The 15873-nt window shown below is 45.6% G+C and overlaps 1 protein-coding gene across 5 annotated transcripts in view; it reads left to right on the forward strand.

Moving 5' to 3' along the window:
* The window catches only part of stk11 (serine/threonine kinase 11), a 16398-nt gene extending 1391 nt beyond the window's left edge, over positions 1–15007 (forward strand). For 3 of the 5 annotated variants that reach the window (XM_035528696.2, XM_035528694.2, XM_035528693.2), the window contains exons 2-11: positions 1–1069; positions 6946–7029; positions 8481–8570; positions 8848–8980; positions 9544–9680; positions 10450–10577; positions 11376–11433; positions 12062–12255; positions 12600–12912; positions 14238–15007. The exon at positions 1–1069 is cut by the window's left edge and continues 55 nt beyond it. In XM_035528696.2, the coding sequence (XP_035384589.1) occupies positions 786–1069; positions 6946–7029; positions 8481–8570; positions 8848–8980; positions 9544–9680; positions 10450–10577; positions 11376–11433; positions 12062–12255; positions 12600–12862 (1371 nt within the window). In that variant the 5' untranslated portion in view covers positions 1–785 and the 3' untranslated portion in view covers positions 12863–12912; positions 14238–15007. The remainder of the gene's footprint in view (positions 1070–6945; positions 7030–8480; positions 8571–8847; positions 8981–9543; positions 9681–10449; positions 10578–11375; positions 11434–12061; positions 12256–12599; positions 12913–14237) is intronic. The other 2 variants (XM_081722971.1, XM_081722970.1) reach the window with 2 other exon arrangements.
* The last annotated feature ends 866 nt before the right edge of the window (positions 15008–15873 follow it).

A 15873-nucleotide genomic window follows, 5' to 3' on the forward strand; every position in this document is an offset into this window, starting at 1 on the left:
GCAAATCATCTTGAAAGTGCGGTGTGCTATACCAAAGAAGAGCTGCTGTTGGTCTGGACTGGTGAAGATGTGTCCCAGTTGGTTACGTCTGATGCGCTAGAGCATATCACCTTGTCCAGAAGGAGAATACTGTGAAGTCTGGGTGATCTTGGAGACTAATTTACTTTGCACTGGATGTGTTGTTGGAGATGAATAGGAGTCCAGTCATACCAAATGTAGGATAGTACGAGCCTGCCTTCATCAGGACAGAATCTTTTAATTACAAAAGGCCTGTGCTCTGTGATTAAGAAAACTTTTCTTGTTTGAGTTTAGGATTTTTTTGGGTTTTTTTTTTTGTTTTTTTTTTGTTTTTGTTTTTTTTGTTTTGTTTTTTTTTTTGGGGGGGGGGGCTTGTTTTTGTTTTTTGTTTTATTTTATTTATTTATTTTTCTTCTTATTTGCACTCAACATCACTGGCTCCTTGCCCAGTCTGAACTCTGCTGTGGACTCCTGGTTGCCCCTTTGGCACTTTTGCTACTCATGTTTACATACCCCTTTGATCTGAGCCCGTTTTCTTAGCAGTGCTGCCGACCTTGCCCAGGTATGATTAATCTCTGATACCTTTCTAGTGGGTGCCCCCCCCCTCCCCCCTCCCCAGTCAAAACTGTGCCCCTGTTGCCCCGGGATACAGACCCCACCCCACCCCACCACCCCCCAAGTAGCACCAGCAACCACCCCAGGGTTGTGTTGCAGCCAAGTGAAGGAGAGGGAGCGCGAGCAAGAGAGCAAAGGGGTCTGGAGGGAAGATGAGTGTCGGGGAGCTTCAGCATCTGGACTACCTGACCGAGAATGAGCTTATGGGCATGGACATTTTCATCCACCGCATCGACTCCACGGAGGTGATCTACCAGCCACGACGCAAACGCGCCAAGCTGATCGGGAAGTACCTGATGGGGGACCTGCTGGGTGAGGGCTCCTATGGCAAGGTGAAGGAGATGCTGGACTCAGAGACTCTATGCAGGAGAGCTGTGAAGATCCTCAAGAAAAAGAAACTAAGGAGGATCCCCAATGGAGAAGCCAATGTGAAAAAGTATGTGGGAAATTGGGGAGGGGGGGGGGGTGGCGTGGCTCGGGTAAGAGTGCACAGTTCCTCTTTCATTCTGCCAATCTGTCCATCCGTTTTCCTCTTGCTCTGTCTGCATCTCATCTTCCTGTGCTATGCTTCTTGATGCATCTTTAAAAGAAAAACACAGTTCAGCAGTAAAATCCAAAGTGGCCAGCTGCACTGTCTGTCATGAGAGAGGAGCGGCAGGAGGTAAAACTTTTAAAAGGGAAACTGGTGTATTGTTTTGTCGTGCCCCCCTGACATTTCAGCGGGCCAGACTGGAAGCCAGTTATCTTCAAGCTGTCATTTCATAATGCAGTCCTGAGCAGTTTTAGCACATGGAGAAATGTAACAGCCCTTGAGATTTTAACCTGATCATAAGGCTGGAATAACGGCACATCAGTATTTCTTTTGCTGTCCTTGAACCCAAACGCAGAATATGTAGAATTTTCCACACAAGTTTTTGAAATATTAAGGAAAACAAAGTATTGGTGTAATGTGAGTAGATATCTAGTGGTATCTAAACTGGGAAGATGCTTCTAAAAAGTGTGTACCCCACAGCAGTGCAGTGACCTGCAACAGCAATTCATGTAGCTCACAGGGAAACTGTGTTTTTCTAGAGACAGTGCTTCTCTTCTTTCTCTCTCTCTCTCTCTCTCTCTTACACACTCTGCTGCATCTAATGTAGGCCATCGCGATTTCATTTTCCTACCCTTGTTTCTTTACATCAGTCTCTAATTCCTTTTACAGGGCTGCACAGGAGCTTTATTTCCTAAGGAGTGTGACGTCACTTTCATCCCCTCCTTATTTGGAGGGAAGCAGTTGAATTTTTTTTTTTTTGTTTTTTTAATCACACCGTGCGGCTTAATTAAAATGCGGCAGCGTGCAGCCTGGGGGTGCCTCTTTGAATAGCGTTGTGGGTTTGGACCTGCTTCAGAAATCCTCCCCAGCTCATGTGTGTGAACGTCTGTTGTGTGCCCGCGTTTGCTGTTTATCCGTAATGCCTCCAAGGTGAGGGAACGTTTGTGGACTGTCGTGAAACTAGCCAAAGCTGGCCTTCAGAACAGTTGTGGCTGTCAATGTGTGACTCTTACTTTCTCATAAGTGTCCTCAGAAAATGCACGTGATGCAGTAGAATAACTCAATAGTGGTTGAGTTATTGGCAACTGCTGTTGTAAACTCACTTTTTCTTGTTTATTTGTGCCTTTTAAACTGTTTGGAAGAGTGTGTGTGTCCACATTGTAGGTATGGCTACACGATGCATCATTTCTTAATAATTATTGCAATGGTTTTTTTTTTTGTTTGTTTTTTGGTTTTTTTGCAGTCTTGATATTGCAACAGGCTGCATGCTCACATCAAGCATTATAATCACCATGCAATATTGTTGCCCATGTGGTGCACCCCTATTCAAATCAAGGGTTTACTAGTTTTAGTCAAATTCAAGCCATAAACCAGTCAAAGTCCACAGCAACGTAGGCCAAAACCAAATACTGTAACACTGCTCATGTTGTGCAGCTGCTGTTTCAGGGCCAGGGAGATTGCGAGGGCGCGGCGAGACAGTGAGGCTGCGAGAACACGGGGAGGGGAGCGCCCGCTCTTCCACTGGCCTTATATGGCTACGGCTGGAACGCCATAGTGGCCTCCCCATTCACAGCAGCAATTAGCATTCCTGCTTCTCTGAGGCAGCATGCCCTGGCTGGTAGATTCTCACACACATGCACTAGTGGAGAGGAACTGGAATTGCATAACACACTGCTGTTCCCATGGTCATGTGTGTGGAATGCAGCAGTTGTACGTTTTCGTGTGTGGGGTGGGAGGGTGGGGGTGAGGGGACGGCTTGACCTCTGGGACTGAGGTCCATAGACCTTCATCTGGGCTCACACTGCTCATTATGACTTGAAATTGCCATTTTTAGTTTTGTGACATAGAATACAGCACTCCTGCCTCCTGAGGTAGTTGTGTGTTAAGACCATTAAGCCCTGTCTTAAGTTTGAACTGATGGGTCTGCTGATTTCACGGAGGTGGGCTGTAGCAGTGATTGGCCACTGTCTGCTAACCAGCTTCATGTCTGTTTGTGCTAGATTTCCAGTGATGGGAACAGACAGAGCTCAATAATGCCGTTCTGTGAGAGTGTGCCTCAACACCTTCCTCTTATATTTGGAGCTATTTTTGGCCTGTGCAAACACGCTTGCTCTGTTGTGTGAGCTGTTCAGAAAACGACAGAGATGCTCTTCCTTCTCTCGGTCTCTCCTTCCCCCCTGTCCTCCATGTCTCTGCTCCTCATGGCATCGTTTAATCCCATTTTAGGACTGTACGCCACACAAGATGTTGGTTTATATGTGGCCACGCGGGAGCTTTACCAGCTCTGATTTTAATCAAGTTACGTTGCTGCGGAGTTATTGTCTCTTCTGCCCTGGGCAGTGAGACTGTGCCTTTGTAATGCTCCCTGTCTCACAGCTTTCACTGCAGTTTACTTTCCGAAAGAACCGAGTCAAACTCGGGGCACTAATTGACTTGTCGGTGACCTTACGTGGCCGTGCTGAGCATCAGAGTGCACAGGCCCCATGACTTCTCCACGTGCTGCAGGTGTCTGTAAACAGGTCCTGGTTCTCGCATTTTACAATAAGAAGCAGCAGCGTGGAACTGAGCGGGCCAAGTCGGCACAAGGCCCTCGTTGTAGGTGTGCTATAGTTCTCTTTTCTGAGCTAGACAACATGCAATGTGCATCAGAAATAACTACAGGCAAATTATTTCTTAAATTTCTGTACAAGTGATTTTAAGAAGACTTGCTGCATTTACTAGTGTTTTGAATTTTTGCATACTTTTGTACAAAAAAGGTTAATTTGAGAATTTTGCTTACTTTCTGAATCTAACTGACACAGTAATAACTGACTTTATGGGGGGGAAAGTAACTAAGGATTAGAAATTAGGGCTGCATGATAATCATATTCTCATCATTATTGTGATATGGGTTTTCATTTTAAATATATTGTAAAGGACCATAACACAGCAATAACAAAGTGAATAGCAGCTCTACTCAAATTGCATTACCTGCACGCTGAAACAAAGTCGACTTTTTACTCTGCAGGCTACGTACATATGACTTATTGAAGCCGGAGCAAGAGTGAGGCAGAAAGCTCTAACCTTGGGCTGACCCATAAATGTATCAAATTTTGGGACAACTTAAATGTGACGATATTAAGCAAATTATTGTTCTATTGCTCTGTCACATACCATTGCCATGCCGCTTTTTAATGACTTGGCCTTTATAACAGCCATCCACCTTGTACCACAGATCAACCTGTTTGTTAGTTAAAAGGAGATGAACACTGGCATGTATGCAAAAGAAACGCAGAAACTCTGGTGCTTTTTGCCTGCTCTCTGGTAGAGAGAATCACATGTCCAGAAGAAGGCTGTCCGTGGGTTGGATTGGCACGGAAACTTTAGATGTGGAGGGTGTTAAAATTAAAATAGAGTCTCAACACAAGTAATCTACCCGATGTCTACTGAAACTTAAATTGCAGTTGTGAATAAGAGAAATACTATTTGACATGAATGGCTGAAAATGTAAACAGATAATGATGGTAGTAGGTTTGTGTCAGAACCAGCATGTGCTGATCAAACCTTGAAGTAGCCGACTAGTGGGGATCTATACACGAATCAAATGTGTTTTTCCTTAATAGCACATTTGTTTTTGTATTCTCCTCCCCCTCAGAATTAAGATTCATTATCTTTTTCTTTTTTTTTTTTTTATCACTCCCTAATGAGGTCAAGCAGTTCACTTATGTAGTAACTACAAGAAAAAGATTAGCTTGAGGGAAAAGAGAGGTGCTGTACACCTCACATGGGGTACTTGTCAGAATCTGCAACATGTCACTATAGGTCCACTTGCCAAAGAAGTGGAGTTTTTTGCCAGTTTTGGTTCTGTGATGTTGAGCTATATGATAAAGCTTTCATCAATTCCAGGAAAGTAGCCTTTTTTTTTTTTTTAGAGTCTTATTTAACTTGTATTTAAATTATTTACTGATTATATATATCTTATTGTTGGTTCTAGGAATACACCCTTACATTGTACAAAATGGAATTAATCTGGTTTTACTTCACACTTAAAAACAATCTTTTCCTTCTGAATGTGCTGCTATGTAGATATTCACTGGAATTCTGTTTTAGTCATAATTTAATATACTTCACATCAGTATCGGTATATCCAACATATGATGGAGTTATATTTTTAAAAAAAATAATAATTCGATACCCATGCCAGTCATATTTTCACACCAAAGAAATCAATGTGTGTGTGTGTTTATATTCATTATCAGTCATTATATATTTAAGCGATATAGATAGCAGTTGTTAAAGAAGCCTTTAATAAAATTACCACTATTTAGTCTTTGGCCTCCAGTCTACATACACAGACTTGGTCTAAAGGGAGATGGAATGTTGTTGGGTGTTTTTTTTTTTTTTTGCATGTCCAAGACTGATGTTGCACAACCTACTCTGACATCAGGATGCAATTTCCCTTTAGTTTAGACCACTTTTGGAATGTAACTAAATACAATATTGAATCATAAGATGGATGATAATGATGGAGATGTGCTTTGTTTATAATCCTAATCCCCCTGGTGAAACATCTTATTCAATCACATCAGAACTTTGTTATTATTACACACAATCACAACAGTAATTCTAATTATTTTAATTGTCGTGTGTTTCTTCTTTTTCTTGGAAATGATTAAAGTGCTTTGGGAACTATTAAATAATTAAGTCAGTTAATTAAATTACACATTGCAATAAACAAACCAATAAATGAATAAACCAACACCCCAGTCAGCGGCACATAGTTCAGTTTTTACTGTTCAGTTAGACCTATTCGGTACTGTAGCCACACCTCCTTTTGATTGCACTGTTGTGTGATTCACCCATGTTATGCCAAGGTGACCGCAATAGTGACCTGTGAAGGAGACATGAGTCATTTCCCTTACGCAGTACAGAAAGACCAGCTGCAAATGTGCTGGGTTTTGGGCGTGCCTCACTGTCCACACTTTCTTCACTGGCTGCAGTGATGTCTGATATCTGCAGTCTTGCAGTTTGAGTCAACGCTTTACTGCCCATCTCAAAAGTTGCATGTTCATGATCTACTCATATCTATGGTTCAGCGCACCGATTTGTGCAACTGTGGGGAATTAATAACACCGGTAACCGAATGTGTACATGTAAACATTTGAGCGGTTCTAGTATTGATGTGGTGTTTTTACTGAATGCTACAAAATTAAGAATTTTGTGTTACAGTGCAACATGGTGTATGCTGACATACTGACATAATGAGACTGCTATTGTACTGACCCAGTATGGCTGTTGTTTTACATACAAACTAAAAATAGTGTTTGTGTCTCTCTCTCTCTTTGTTTATTTTTGTATAACTTTACTAGAGCAATTCAGGGTTTTTGAACATTTTCTGAAGGTCTGCCAAACAGTATGTTGAACATTTTTAAGCTGAACAAAGATTTTGTTCCCTCAGAGTTCCACTGTTAAAGGGGAGTCTGGTTGCTGACACTCACTTTAACTGTGGACACAAGGTCCTCTTGGACCAAAGTTTTTGATTGCAACAGGTCCTTCTGCATTCTTTGGGCTTTGACTTACTGCTTCATGAGCTAATTAAGCTAAATCTAATGAAGAATTAATTATATGAATCATAAGTATATTATTATAGAAGTAACGCGTGGAGAAACAGCTTCTGGGGTTTTTTTTGGGGGGGGTTGTTTTTTTGGGTCATACTTGTAGGTTGGTTCTTATTGTGTGTGTGTGTGTGTATGTGTGTGTGTGTGTGTGTGTGTGTATGTATGTTGTTTCTCCCTTCTTAGGGAAATCCAGCTGCTGAGGAGACTACAGCATAAAAATGTGATTCAGTTGGTGGACGTGTTGTACAATGAAGAGAAGCAGAAAATATATCCTTCAGAACATGGAGACATTTACGTCTGTCACGCCTGCGAACGTGAATGCGACCACCGTTCTCTGCCATACACACACACACGCTCTGGTGCTCATTTAGGACATGTCCTTAGTTCTCATCTGGAGTCTGGCTATATATTATATATGTTTCAGTAGGAGAAAATGTAAAAGAAAAGTAGGAGTTTCCTTGAACTATGCCATACTTGTCCTGTGACAGCACAATGTCAGTGTGATGTCTTATGACAGACCCATTTCTGCCATTACTGGGGGAGTTGCCCAATTGTTGGACTGTCGCTAAAGGCATCAAACTGTAAAGAACAGCATGTCTGTAGGGCATTTTTGTCAGGTGAGAGATTTATTTATTTATTTATTTATTTGATTTTTTTAACTAATCGCTGGCATAACTTAACACCCCAGAAACCTCTGTGTTTATTTTATTACAAATATAGGTTTTATTACGAAGAAATGGACCAGGGTAGTGTATTTGTAATGAGAGCTGGCAGTTCTTTATAGTCATTTCCGTGTGCGTTTGCTGGCACAGTGGCTCACGGGCAGACCCTGCCGGCTGACCTAAGGTCAGGGTGCATGTGTCATATGCCTCTGGTTAGCCGCTGTGGAAGCGATAATCAGACCCACAGAAAAAATACCCACCCTGGGCATTTCCTACAGGTCCGTTCAGGTTATTACTGTAATTCATCACGCCAGCCTTCAGTTTAAACCTGTTAAAGGTATGATCAGTCTCTACGTAGATCAGGGCAAGCCAGTGTTTCTGCATGCTTTTGTGTCAAATGGTCCTACCCCAGTTCGAGGACTGGCGTGCCCAGGTGAGGGGAGCCTACGCTAGCTGTCCACCACGTGTACACAGCGACGAACACCTTCGTCACTGAGCACTCTTTCCTATCATGCCTAGCATCTATGAGCATAGCTCTCTTTTCAGGGGAAGGCTTTTGGGAAATTCTCAGACTCCTCACCACTAAAGGCATTTTGTGGGGTGTGAGCAGTGTTGCCCAACTTGGCTGCGGTTCCAATCTGTACACACACACACACACACACACACACACGCCCCACACCTAGGCCGCCTGCATTAAACCACCCCCAGCAGAGTAATTCTTCCCCGTTTCCCTACGGGCGGCTAACGAAGAAGCCTTTGTCTGAGCATCGAGTGATCAAGTGCTCGGTAAAGCCGAGTGTGACATGGCCGCACCTCCTTATTCAAAACATTACAAGTTAGATGCCTGTTTACGCTGTGTTGATGCTGATGCACGGCTTCAAGACGTTGCAAAAGCAATTCTGTAAAAATATCTGCAGTTTGTCACGGAAGGGAGGTTTCACTACCTTGACTGTGGTTGTTGTTGTTGCTGCTGCTGCTGTTTGTATGTGTTTGTTTTCTCTCTCGTTTATGACTTACACCCTGGTGCTGTTTGATTCCTCCTTGACCATGCTGCACGTATATGGTAATGGAGTACTGTGTGTGCGGCATGCAGGAAATGTTGGACAGTGTGCCAGAGAAAAGATTCCCTGTGTTTCAAGCTCACGGGTAGGTTGCCTTCGCTGTCTCTCTCTCGCACACACGTGCACACACACACACACACACACACACACACACACACATACATGCGCGCGTGCATGCATACATGCATATCAGAAAGTTTTAGTTGACGTGGACTTCAAATTCACTTTTAGCATCTTAATTTGCAGCACGTTCCAGCACATTTAGGGAATTCCTGCCATTGTAACACGCACCACAAGTAAGAGCACACGGGATGCGTGAGGAGAGGAAGGAGATGAGGCTGACCGCTCTTGCTGCGTTTCAGGTACTTCTGCCAGCTCTTGGATGGCCTTGAATATTTGCACAGCCAGGGGATCGTTCACAAAGACATTAAACCAGGGAATCTGCTGCTGACCACAGATGGAGCTCTGAAGATCTCAGACCTGGGCGTAGCAGAGGTGAGACGACGACATCGCACACAGCCACTGCCCTGGCGGTTACGCTTGAAACATTAAAACTTTCCAAATAATTTAATCAAAGATTGAATCAGAATTTTGTAGAAAATGAATGGGTCTTTAAAGAAGATATTAGTCGCCACCTGTTTACCAGCATTACAATTGATGTGATGCAGAGAAATCCACACACACCAAACACAAATGTGCAACACATCTGCACTCGTACAAGTGCGTGGTAAGTATGTCCAGTGCCCAGTGACCTTTCAAACAGGGAACCAAATAACGATGGTTAAGGACAAAGTCGCTTAACAGCTGGCATTTGAGCAAACACGAGTGACCCACGTAGTGTTAATTTCCTGCTAATTGGTGGCTATGCAGCCCAAAGAGCTCCAGATGCGTCTTCGGTCCGTTTCTGGTGTGATTCACTTCCTCTCTCCGGGGGCAGTTTTCCCATCGTGTCACGGATCGAGACACCCCTCGTTCCCTAGAAGGCGCATTTCCATGAGTTTATTGATGTCCATGTACCTTTGTGACCTACTGACCTTCGGTTCCCCCTCTGCCCTTAGGCTCTCCACCCGTTTGCGGAGGACGACACATGCCGGACGAGTCAGGGCTCGCCTGCGTTCCAGCCGCCGGAGATCGCCAATGGGCTTGACACGTTTTCAGGGTTTAAAGTGGACATCTGGTCCGCGGGGGTTACGCTGTGAGTAGTGCCAGTAGCCACGGTGGTTATCGCTGCAGTCAGTTATCGCTGCTTCACGCCATTCATCTAATGAATGGGATTACCGTGCGGCATGGTAGAAAAGCAATACAGTGCAAAACTATTGACCCAAAAAGTGCCTTGATTTAAATTACATTTAATGTTCTTCATGTCAGACCAGCACAAAATGTAATTAAATACATATTTCAGAATGTCTAAGGGGCGACATGGCTGCAGCTTTGCTTGCACGCTGCTTGCTGAGGTTCGCTCAGCTGCTCTAACTGTGCTGAGCGTCTGGCCCACAAAACAGCCGTTGCCGCCACGGTCACGGCTCATTTTGAAGTCAGAGCCCGAAACTGATGCCAGGTCAGTGTGAAGGCGTAGGAAGCGTGTGGGCGCGGGGGAGACGTGCAACGCAATCTGCAGATGACCTGTGTGTAGGGCATACGCTATTGCAGGGCCTGACACGGCACAGAAAACTACGTCGGATTGCAACAGTGGGCTGAATTTCAAATGCTGGGTTTCTCTCTTTAGAAAACCACTCGGAGGACAGATGGGGGGGGGGGGTCCTCTTTAAATTAGGCTGTCTGATCAAACTTGGCCGAGTACTAAATCAACTCGACATGTTGCAGATTCGTCCGAAACGGTCAGATGTGCGCCGCTCTGAACTCCTGCGGCGGATTTAGTCCTGAGGAAGCATGTAAAACTAAAGGACGCAGAAGCAGTACGCACGGTTCCGTGGCCCTCACCTGCCTGTCTCTCTCCCCCACAGATACAACATAACTACAAGCCTGTACCCGTTCGAGGGCGATAACATCTATAAGCTATTCGAAAACATCGGCAAGGGAGATTACACTATTCCGGAGGAGTGCGGTCCCTTGCTGTCTGATCTGTTAAGAGGTATGCAGAACCTCCGTCCTGTCTGATCCCACACAGCGTCCGCTCAGTAGTTCACGTCCCGAAATCTTTGCGCTGGGGACCGGTTCTGCGTCAGCCACAGATTTTTTTATTATTATTATTTTTTTTTTAATGAAGTTTATTAATTTTGAAACAAATTTGAGTTGTAATGAAAGAGTTGAGCACTAAGACTTTAGGGAAAAATTGTGCCATGCTGCACTTCACCGGTTCGTCCAGCAGAGGGCGCTGGTATATCACGTTCCAGCATGAGCGTTTGCTCACTCACTCAGTTGTCACGGAGCTCTAAGCACTCGCAGACAGTCTCGCACTTGTCCCGCATGGGACTGACCTCTAAGGAGAGGAAAGCTGAGATCTGCCAACTCCTCTCTCCAAAACGCTTTTGGAATACAGAGCACAAAGGCCGTCTTAAAATGGAGCGAGCTAGCATTTACCTATTTTGGCATTTTGATTGAAGCTGTGTGTTAACACTTTGAGCTGCAGGTGTCTCACCTGTGAACACACCCTGCCTTCATTTTGGTCTGTCTCTCTCTCTCTCTCTCTCTCTCTCTCTCTCTCTCTCTCTCTCTCTCTCTCTCTCTCTCTCTCTCTCTCTCTCTCTCTCACACACACACACAAACAGGTACACCACAGCTATGGGTACCTTCTACATCTCTCTCTCTCTCTCTCACTCGTCTGATTACTGCACCTCGACGACTTTCTGACTTTGCCTGCGCATTTTACCAGCGGAAGAGCTACGGAAATGCCCCTCTCATTCTGTCCCCTTGTGTTTGTGTTTCGTAGGGATGCTTGAATACGATCCTGTGAAGAGATTCTCAATACAGCAAATTAGGCAGCACAAGTAAGTCGAGCACAGCTGTGAACATGCAAGGGCCGATTCTCATTCATCGCCCGTGTTGCCGCCGCAGCGAATGCACAAGCGCCGTCCGAGAGGAGTGAGGCTGGAAGAGGGGGTGGGGTGGGAAAGTGCTGTTGGTGAGGATATGAGAGAGAGTAAAACAGTGGGACTAAAAGGGCATGGCTAGGAAATGGGCAGAAAGATTGAGGTGTGTGTGTGAGAGAGAGAGAGATGCAGAGTGCATCACAAGGGACTGCTAACTAACTGAGGTGTGATGAGGCAGAGGAGTCATGGTCTCTATGGTTAATAATAACCATAGAAACCAGAGGGAGTGGGAGGAGGAGGAGAGGGAGCGACTGAGTGGGAGTGAGTCATAGGAGTGAGGTCACTGGGACCCAAATGAGTAACTCCATTTGCACCAAATAAAAGTAACCAATTATGCACTTCAACAAAATGCTAGAGTGTAAACTGTTTAAACTGGAACACTCCATTTCGCCTGCTTAGCTGTGACTCTTTGAGCAGAAGCCCCTCACCTGAAGTTCCCAGTCTAGTCCTGGGGGAGCTTGCTTCTAACCAATAAAAGTGGGTCCCTTGCCTGAAGCCCCTTCTCTCGTGTTTTGCCTTGGCACAGTTGGGTAAGGAAGAAACATCCTGCCTCTGAGCTGCCTGTGCCCATCCCCCCCAGCGCCGAGACCCGTGACATCTGGCGCAGCATGACCGTGGTGCCCTACCTGGAGGACCTCCACGGCTACGGCGAGGAAGAGGATGACGAGCTGTTTGATGGCGAGGACGAGATCATCTACACTCAGGACTTCACAGTGCCAGGTAAACGTTCGCTGCCCATCCGCACGAGGGGGCGTCGCACCTAGACAAAGGCCGCGAGGCTGTAGGGAAAATGCCAGGAAGACTGCGCGTGCGCCCGTCGCCGCTCCGTTAACGGAAAGGAGGCTGTGGATGCGGGAGACGTCTCACTCCACCTTCATGATGTTTCGGGAAAGTTTTGGTCACTACTAGCGCGGCTGTTGGCTCATTTGTTAACAGAACGGGCCGAGCTGAAGAACCTGTATGCATCGGGGGGAGCGGCACCCGTGCAAGCACACGATGTCGTTTAAAAACTTGACTAAAATCAAGTGTAGTTGACTAAAATCCATAAGATGTTCTGTCTACAGGGCAAGTGGGCATGGAGGAAGAGGATTTAGAAGAGGAAGAGGAGGAAGAGCGCGGTCCGGAGCAGAGCCGTGCCGCGCCAAAGCCGCAGCTGTGCGTGAACGGGACGGAGGCGGGCACTCTGAAGTCCAGGGCAGAGCGTCGCTCCAGCTCCTCCTCCAACCCCTCCCGCAAGGGCGTGTCCAGCTCCTCCTCCAACCCCTCCCGCAAGGGCGTGTCTGCAGCTAGCAAGATCCGCAAACTCTCCACCTGCAAGCAGCAATGACCTCATCCCCTCTCCCTCTGCCTCCCGCACCTGCGTCTCGCTCTGTACAGGTGAGCCAGCAGGGGGAGGAGCCCATCAGACCTCGCTTTGTCATGTCTGCTCCTTGAGTTCTGATTTTGTGGTGACTTGATGATAAAAAAAAAACAACAACAAAAAACATTCATCTCTTGAAACGACTTCATGATTTTGCGCAGCTCTCTCACTTGAAAGCAGAACTCTTTGTCCCTGTTCATTCGTTTTCACTTAGCCAGTCCTTTTGGTTTTTAGATATTTCAGATAGATAGTTGTGTGTAAGCTGTAAAATGGACACGTACAGTCCAGCCACGCACTTGTCGTGAAGCGAACCTGTGTCCAGTGTCTAATGGCCCTGCAGGTTTTAATTGCGTGGACAGTGCTGATATTTATCTAATTAAGCACATAGTGTTGGTGGCGTACTCTGATTGGTTCCTGGAGCTGGCGGCGGGGGGGTTGAGTCTGCACTGATGATGAGTGACTCTATCGCATGGGAGCACAATGTCCTGCATAAGGCCTCCGAGCAGCCTGGCGTCTTTAACACAGGACAGGTCCTAGGCTGCTGGTGCTGCTCTGACGACAGGGTCACAGCAATCATTCTAGTGTTGGGGGAAAGTTCCAGGGGCGGTCCACTTCTGCCATTTTGAGGGGGGGGTTGTCAGCGCGTGCGTGAGCACAGTGTTTGGGGAAGTTGGGCCTCTTCTCCGCCTGCCACAGCAGCGGGTCCCGATGACTCACTCCCATGTCTGTACCACACCCTCCCCCTGGCCCCCAGGGCTTCTCCCACAGGCAGGGTGTTCGTGAGGCTGAGAGGGGTGGGCACTCTTCTGATTCCGCTCACACCCACTGCAGAGAGGCAGAGCATTAGCGTGTTGCGTGCTAGCCGGCGATGACTCAGACGCTTCACAGACGGATAAAAGGTGGCTGTGGTGAGCGAGAAGCAGGCAGAAAAGGTTTGATCTCGAACAGTGTTCTAAATGCAGGAAGGAGGAAACGGGGGGGGGGGCCCTGCTAAAAGAGACAGCCTAGCTGCATGTCCGATAGGCTAAATATAGGGCAGAAAATTGCTTTTGTATTTGTGCACTTTTAAACTGGACGGTTTCATTTAATCCGAGCAGCATACAAAAGAGGGGAGATGGCCAAGTGCTGCTTTGATATCATCAAAGTACAAATGCAGAATTAACAACCACGTCACATCCGTTTTGTTCGGCAGTGCGTACTTAAACGTGAAATGCCAAAGGTTTGGTGTCCCACACAACTATTAATGATGCCGTTCTGTACGTGTGAAAGCGTCTCTGTGATACTTTGTCAGAAGCTAATTTTCAGGATGGTTGGTCATTAACACGTTCTCTCTGGTCTGCAGGTTTGTTGTTTTTTGCTCTCTCCTGTTTTGGATTTCCAGACATGAACACGAACCACAGCTCCTGACATACATTTTGCCATGGACTATGAACCCTAACGGAAACGATGCCAGGAAGCGTGGATATATTATTTTTTCCCCTGGAAAGGACTGACTGGGTTGGGAATGCTGTGAGCAGGAGGGAACTCCTGTTTTTTGGTTTAGGTTTTTTTTTTGTTTTTGTTTTTTTACCCCCCCATTTTTATCCTCTACTTTCTCTTCCTCTCATGCACTGTGAGCCTATCACTCCATTTATTCTTCTGCATTCTCTCTCTCTCTCTCACCCCACCCTTTTGTCACAGATCATCACCTGAAGAGGCGGGGCTGGTTTTCTGCTCCTCCCCCTTGTGCCAGAATGTTGTTGCCCCACAGATCTGACATTTAGTTTTAGCGGATCTTTAATTTTATAGTAACTGCAGTTCAAGATTCACATTTGAGGTATGTAAAAGAATAATGAACAAGACATCAGTTACTATATTGGAGTTGCCTCTGGTGAGAATGCTAATGATAATTATATACCCATATGACAAAAAAAATGCATGTTGTGAAGAGCTTTGGGGGAAGGGGGGGGGGTTGATCTGTGCAAGACAAACGCACCGACACCTGCTCTAGCAGGATGTCTTGGGTCTTTTTTTTTTCCGTTAGCTTTGTTTTTCGTTAGTTTTCTTTTTTTTTTTTCCCCAATAAATGTTTTTAATTATTATTTATATAAAACACATCCCAACCAAACCAAAGTTGGTGATCCTGTGTGTTTGTTCACCTCTGGAAGAGGGATTTCCATTTCTGAGCTCGTCCCAGCGAGGGGTGACTGATTAAACCGCATCCCACGTTAGACGTGAACGCGGGCTGAATTCTCTCCCCGTCCTTCGCTGTTCTCAGAACAGTATGAGCCACAAGAAAAGACTCCAGAACTGCCCTTGTACGTGCTGTTTGTGCATAAACGCTACCGGAGCAGGGCGTACATCAGCTGCAGGTGCATCACTGAATAATCTTTAAAAAAAAAAACAATTTTGAAAGAAAGAAAGAAGAGTGTTAGGCTCTCACATACTACTTCTTTTTTTTTTTTTATTTGGTTGGCAAAAAAAAATCAGTAAAAATGTACATCATTTGGGTCGTTTTGTCCTTGGAAAAAGCCCAGTTTTATAAAGTGACATGCCAGCTTTACATACAAGACAGCGAGGGCATTTAGACTGGAGACATCGGATTCAAAACTAACCGCTGAACAGTGAAGTACCAAAGCTTAATCACTCATTTTGACTCGAATGCTATGAATAGCACCGGAGCCGCGGGGAAGCGACATTTCCACGTCGTTATTTCTCTTCACATGCAGAAGTGCGCAGCGCAGTGAAATCAGTCGGCCAGTGGCTGCACACATCAGCCACAGCTGTAAACTCAGGTTTACAGAGTTTAAATCAACGTTAGTACAGACACGATGTGCAAATGTCCCATCCCATTAGATGGAAGAAACGCAGAGGCGTACATTAATGACAGAAATGGTAGACTATTGCTTCAAATATCCGAAAATCCTGGCATGGGATGACAGTTATAGGAAGCTGTACTAAATGGTAAAGTAGCAGTTGAATGATTGTCAATGAACACC

Source organism: Electrophorus electricus, chromosome 11, assembly GCF_041902795.1.
Source record: "Electrophorus electricus isolate QZ-2024a chromosome 11, ASM4190279v1, whole genome shotgun sequence".
Taxonomy (NCBI): domain Eukaryota; kingdom Metazoa; phylum Chordata; class Actinopteri; order Gymnotiformes; family Gymnotidae; genus Electrophorus; species Electrophorus electricus.